General features: G+C 37.3%; 1 protein-coding gene across 1 annotated transcript in view; it reads right to left on the bottom strand.

Annotated features, from left to right (window-relative positions):
- Positions 1–2,953: 2,953 nt before the first annotated feature.
- Positions 2,954–4,215, bottom strand: part of LOC101484981 (serine protease HTRA1A) — a 29,962-nt gene continuing 28,700 nt past the window's right edge. The window contains exon 9 of the mRNA XM_004551457.5: positions 2,954–3,643. Coding sequence (XP_004551514.2) covers positions 3,475–3,643 — 169 coding nt within the window. The 3' untranslated portion in view covers positions 2,954–3,474. The remainder of the gene's footprint in view (positions 3,644–4,215) is intronic.

Genomic DNA, 4,215 nt, shown 5'->3' with positions numbered 1-4,215 from the left:
TTTGTGAGCAAACGCGACTTCGATTGGTTTAAAAATTAAACCAAAACAAACAATAGGGGGCGCAAGAGGACCACATTAGTTGGGTTGAACTTGAAGACGTGCCAAAGAGAAGCTAAATGAACGGCCGTGATCGGCATTAGTTCTATCCATAGACCTTCTTTGGGAAAGAACAGATGCAATATTAAAAAATGGTCACTCAATATTTGCATCGGTCCACTCAATTTATACATTTGTGAACAGCTTAAAGGGTCTAATTTCCGAATCTAATCTTCTAATGAAACCCTTTACACATGCAATACTGTGTAAATTCCACCTCTCATTTATATTTGTGTGTTTTTCCATGCAAGTATGTTTTACTACATTAGCAGTGAGTTTGGATTGTTTTTATGCTGCAAAATTAAACAGTTATTTTTCATTAAACAGATGCTTTTCAGTATTGCAAGGCAGGTCTGCATTCATATTGTGATACATTTTGACAAGATCATTAACACCGCCGGGTTGCTGTGTCTGGTCTTTGCTTAAATATTGTTTCCTATTTCTTAAGGACATGACTTTCAGTTACTGTTCATTTAATGTAGGCAGTTTTTAGGCCAGCTATTTCTTTTGTCCTCCACTTATCCAGCTTTATCAATTTTTTAGGACACCCTTGACACCATGTTGAGGTATGCAAAGTTGTCTAATATATGAAGATAAACACTGGCTGTTCCCTGCCCTTTTATGTTTGAAAGACCTTCAAATAGCCTGAAGAACTCATGAAGAAAAGAGTAGTGGCTCGAGACTTTTGCACAGCACTGCTGAGCCTTTTTAATTTTATTTTTTGGACCCAAATGTAAAAGTTCGTTGTGTTGAGGATGTGTTTTAATGGGGCCACTTGCAATTATGTCTCAAACAAAAAGGCACATGATGGCTACACACACTTAGATTTAAGTGAGAAAATTAAAAAAATATATTTGAAAGAGCCAATGCTTTAATCCAGGAAAAACAATCTTCTGTAATTACTTCAAATTAGGATACTTAAGGTAATACATCCAAACAGGAAGAATTCCAATTTTCACAGTATTTTTATCTTGATTTTCATATCAGACACATGGAAGAGTGTTATGTTACTTAAATTCTTCTAGTTGTTTTCTTAGCATAACATAATATCTTACACGATCAATATAAATGTTGTTGTATGCTGCCAAATCTGATTGTTCTATACCCAGTGGAGTGAATTTTTAAACACATCCAACATACTGTAAACAGAAATCATGTATATATCACCCACGCTGGCACTAGCCTGGGGCACAGATGGTGTCAAATGAATACATAGTTCGTTCCAACAGCCTGGGTCTTCAGGGCCAAGTGGTCCCAACTGTATCAACACTGAACTGAGCATTACTCATCCAGAACAAACCTCACAACATCTCCTTAAAAGCATGAAAATCTTTTGTGGAAATGGCTGGCCTCAGTTCAGAAACAGCAAGACACTAATTTCCCACAGGATCCGCCTGAAATGTTTGAATTTCAGATGGATCCCACCCATTTCACTTAATGAAAAAAGTAAATAACACAAATAGTGTTAATATAATATTGTGATTGGGAAACAGCTGTCACACTAATTAATCTCCTGATATAAACTACAAACTGTCAACATAATACACTGACATATTTTTTAGTTTATCGGAGGATTCATAGACCACAATTAGCCAAATGTTTAGTCACTTTGTTTCCCGTGATTATTTTTGTAACATTTGGACAAACATAACATGGTTGATCATTAAGAGGCTGATAGATGAAACCTAATTACAGTTAAACATACAAACATTTGTATGTATTTGGGCCAGAAAAGAGACAGTCAGTCCACATCAAAAGCCCAGAGGTGGTGAGGTAATACGACCATGTTTGACTGATGGTTCTGAGCTCAGGTCTTGGCAATCTGGCAGTCATGACTTCATTAACGAGCAAACTTTACAGCTCATTCAAATGCACCGTATGTATTCTGTAACCTCTGGATGTTTTGCAGTCTTGGAGCAAGTGAGTCACAAACCTGTGGCATCGCCAAGTGAAATGCAGACATTGAATTTCAATGCTGAGTGTAACATCTGTCCAAAATGTTCACAGCAAAGTTGGATTTTTAAACTAGAACGACAGACTGCAACACTGAGACAAATCCATGAGATGGCAGCAACACTGCTTAGTGCTTATAAATGTAGTATATGTCATTATCAAATGTATTAAAATGTCCATTATGTCATTTAAATAATGTTTAATTACGTTATACACCTTTGGGCTACTTGACATTTGAAAGGATGACTTTGTAATATAGCTTCCATGTGCTTTGTGTAAATGGAAAATTGGGCAGTTGGCGAGATAAAGCTCCACAAGCTATTGGACACATGGTCTGCAATTTAAAAGTAAAAACTAGGAAGCCGACCACTGCATGACAAAATATGTTCTACTGTCATTTAGACTTACTCGTAAAGCTGTTAAAGTGCAATTTTATCTTCTAATACATGCAGCATAATAGACGGTGCGTTTGACTTTGTATTGTATAGCTTGAAGCTGCAGTTGCAGGTCTCATGAGGTTTACTTCACTATATGTGGTAAACAAAAAATCTCCACCAAAACATTAAATGTATTTATGCGAGCCCCACATCTGTGACCACTGCATCATGGGTCGGATCTCAGTTTGGCTCGCACTCCTGTCTCTGAGGTCAGTCTGTGGAGACCCTGTCCCAACAATCACACCAGACCACTATCAAGCCCATATGAAGGCAATAAAAGCAAATTTAAACCAGATCCCAACACGCTCCATGTCCCTCTTTCTGTGTGCATATGCACGAGAGAAATTAGTTACTGATTACTTTTTTCAAGTAACTTGGCCAACACTGTTTATGTGTGTATTAAACTGAATGAAAGAGAGCTGGAAAGAGCATTTTTTAAAAGGCAGTAAGCAGAGTGTCAAAGCAAATGGAGGTAAAAAACCTTTATTTTCTTCTCCAGTATACATCACATAAACAACAAAGTATTTCTACAGTACTTTAAAAAAAAAGGGGGGGGAGTTTAGAAAACAACAATTTTACAAATATGATTTGCTCAGCAAGTCGCTTAAAATTGCTTCAAATTTCAGTCAGCCTGACTGAGCAACAGTACATTAAAAAAACAACAACAACAACAACAAAACGAGTAAGCAGGTGAAAACACTATGCCAATGACTATTTTTTTAAGGTTTAAGAACACACAGTAGTAGCTTTGATCAAAGCATTAAAGTCTAAACATGAGAACACACAGGGAAAACATAGTACAGCGCTGCTTTTAAAGCATCCGTACAGTCATTCCTTTCAAGGCAATGCCAGAATTTTCCTGGATGTGAGGCACCACCGGCCTTTGGCCACAGGGAGAGGGTGCGTCAGTAAAAAACCCCTCCGATATAAGGTCCACTGGTGATAAGTAAAAGCTAGCTCCAGCAACTGTGGTGTGATTTCTGGAGGGTCAAGGGTCAATTTCAATGGGAACAACAGTGAGGATGGCATCTTCATTGCCACGGCGCACAACCACTTTTAAGGTGTCATCTCTCTTGATGGCGGCACTGACATCGGTTGCTGTTGAAATCCTATGGCCGTTGATCGAGATGATGACATCATGCTCTTTGAGTCCAGCGCTGGAGGACAGAAGAAGAAAGAATGATTGAGGGGTTCATAAATGGAAAAACATGTGCGAATAGGATGATCTTTGTTTTCGGAGCCCGGCTATTCTAGTTGAGTTTTATGACATCAAGGCACAGTTTTAGCCTCTGAGGAGGTGTACAGATGTTTATCAAGTCCAGCTGTTCCATGTCACCTTCTATCACTGTATACATTATTTTTTTGTATGTTGACTAACAGAGCACAAAATACTGTAAAATCATAGGAACGTAGGAAATAAAAATGTCAGTCCACTGGTTTTATCCTATTGTTAATAAATCCCATACCAATCACTGAACTGATTGTTATTCTTTATTTCCACATATATGAACTGAAGCTTATATTTGGTCATCCTCCATTGTGTTACATTTTAAGAAAATCTGTGATGTTTTTAAATGAATTAAGCTATTAAAGTAATCTGAATGATCAAATGAAATAAATGTTCATGGGTGTAGATGCCTTAACACATTAGTGGTTTAGTTTTATGACAATTTATACATCTTCTTATGTAATTTAACTATAGTTCCCTCTTTAGATTTCAGTGGAAAGA

Source organism: Maylandia zebra, linkage group LG13 (genome assembly GCF_041146795.1).
Source record: "Maylandia zebra isolate NMK-2024a linkage group LG13, Mzebra_GT3a, whole genome shotgun sequence".
NCBI classification, from domain to species: Eukaryota; Metazoa; Chordata; class Actinopteri; order Cichliformes; family Cichlidae; genus Maylandia; species Maylandia zebra.
This window is presented reverse-complemented; position numbering and strand designations above follow the sequence as displayed.